Source organism: Papilio xuthus, unplaced genomic scaffold (assembly GCF_000836235.2).
Source record: "Papilio xuthus unplaced genomic scaffold, Pxut_1.1 DF825928.1, whole genome shotgun sequence".
In the NCBI taxonomy this organism is placed as follows: domain Eukaryota; kingdom Metazoa; phylum Arthropoda; class Insecta; order Lepidoptera; family Papilionidae; genus Papilio; species Papilio xuthus.
This window is the reverse complement of record NW_013532721.1, coordinates 8,771,743-8,773,663: the sequence shown is the minus strand read 5'-3', so window position 1 is coordinate 8,773,663 and position 1,921 is coordinate 8,771,743. Positions and strand designations below refer to the sequence as shown.

The 1,921-nt window shown below is 53.3% G+C and overlaps 1 protein-coding gene across 1 annotated transcript in view; it reads right to left on the bottom strand.

Annotated features, from left to right (window-relative positions):
• Positions 1–60: 60 nt before the first annotated feature.
• The window catches only part of LOC106125111 (solute carrier family 35 member E1 homolog), a 3,383-nt gene continuing 1,522 nt past the window's right edge, over positions 61–1,921 (bottom strand). Inside the window, exons 2-4 of the mRNA XM_013322192.1 lie at positions 1,540–1,825; positions 1,039–1,199; positions 61–279 (exon numbers count right to left, since the gene is read on the bottom strand). Coding sequence (XP_013177646.1) covers positions 63–279; positions 1,039–1,199; positions 1,540–1,825 — 664 coding nt within the window. The 3' untranslated portion in view covers positions 61–62. The remainder of the gene's footprint in view (positions 280–1,038; positions 1,200–1,539; positions 1,826–1,921) is intronic.

Genomic DNA, 1,921 nt, shown 5'->3' with positions numbered 1-1,921 from the left:
GCGGGCGCGGGGGGCGGCGGGGGTCAGACGGGCAGCAGCGCGGGCGCGGGGGGCGGCGGGGGTCAGACGGGCAGCAGCGCGGGCGCGGGGGTCGGTGGGCGACGCGCGCGCAGCTTGGCGCGGTTGTAGACGAGCACGCCGAGCGCGGCCAGCGCCATGCCGGCCAGGTTGAGCGGCGGCGCGGGGTTGCGCAGGAGGAGCAGGGAGGCTGCGACGACGGCCGCGCGTTTGGCCGCCGAGGCCACCGCGTACGCCAGTGGAGACACGCGCGACAGCACGCTGCACATGGACAAACATGATACCTGTACTCCACTCTACCAAATAATACTAATTCAGTTGTTTCAAGCATTAATAAATGAAGTACATGGTGCTAACCGGCCGTTTACCGACCTATACCGTTTAATAGATATCGGCAACGTAAATTCATCTTGTAAGCGAAATATGGAATTTTTTCGATATTACAGATAGAAACTACAATTTGAATACCGTATGGATGGTAAAACACCAATGATTCGAATCTTAACTTCGCGCGAGTCCCTACGCAGAACACAATTTTAGATGTAGCGGGGTGCGGAGAAGCACGCCATCACCTTGAACCGCCAACATATTTGAAAAGAATTATCATCATGAAGCTAATCTTACAAATATTATATAATAAATGCGAATGTTTAATTGATGGCTCGATGTTTGTTACAAGATATCTCGCAAAAATATGGTATAGATGTAGAACCCAGTCTAGAAGAACACAAAGGCTACAAACTAAGTTTTTGTTAATTCCGCGCGGACGGAGTCGCGGGAGACATCTAGTAATATTATAAGATTTGAAGAAAGATTTGATCGTTAGATTGCATTGAATAGGTTTCGAGACTACTGAACCGATGTAAAAAATCTTTTACCATTGGGAAGCTATACCATTCCCGGTTGACATAGGCTATATCCCAAGTTAACCGTCGGGGGCAACTGTTGGTTGGATAATAAAGATTTGAGATCCATATTGGTTATGGTATTACCGATTTGTCAATAATGCTCGAGTGATACCTAAAAGCGACGACGGCCTGCAGCCAGGCGAGTGCGCCGTCGGCGACCAGCAGTGCGGCCAGGCGCGCGGCGTGCGGGGCGCTGGCCAGCCGGCGCGGCGCCCCGCCCTCCGCCAGCGCCCACAGCGGCAGCAGCAGCACCAGAGCAAGCCGGCCCAGCTTCTGCACACACCACGTACTCCATTGCTATTGCGACCTCTCATACCTCTACCGTCAGCCACTTACCCATGAGTCATAAAAACTATATGACACAGTTTCTATTACATTACGTATTTACATCATAATATCTTCGGCTACGCTAGTTGTATTTTTTAGGGGCAGACTGTTAAAACAAGGCCTATCAGGCTTGCAGGTATTGAGCGTATGTTATATATACTGTAAGTCAACAGCCATTAAACCCACAATTTGTCCTGAAGTAACGCCGGAAGCGAGAGCGCCGGAGAAGAGAGCCGAAATCGGAGACTACGGCCCGGCGAGTGGAGAGAGGAAGGGCGCCGCTCACCTGCAGCAGGCGCAAGTGATGCACGCCGGTGTCGCGCATCACGCGCTTGGAGTAGATGTGCTGCAGGGCCAGCAGCGCGGCGGCCGCCAGTGCCGCGCCCAGACCCACGGCGTCGAAGTGCATTTCGGTGGCCGATGCCAGCGCCACGCCCGCCGCGATAAGCACCAGCGCCGCCTGCACGCCGCGCGTCTGCCGCTCGCCGGTCAGCACTCGCGCCAGCAGCGCGGTCCACAGCGGCGTCGTCGCCTTCACTACGCACACGACACTCCTCAACACTCTCACACACCTAAAACTTCAATCTATCAATATTTATCAATAATTAAACCCTTGGAGGAGCTAAGTATCATTTTTATGAAATGGAATCAGAGACCACCCAAATTCG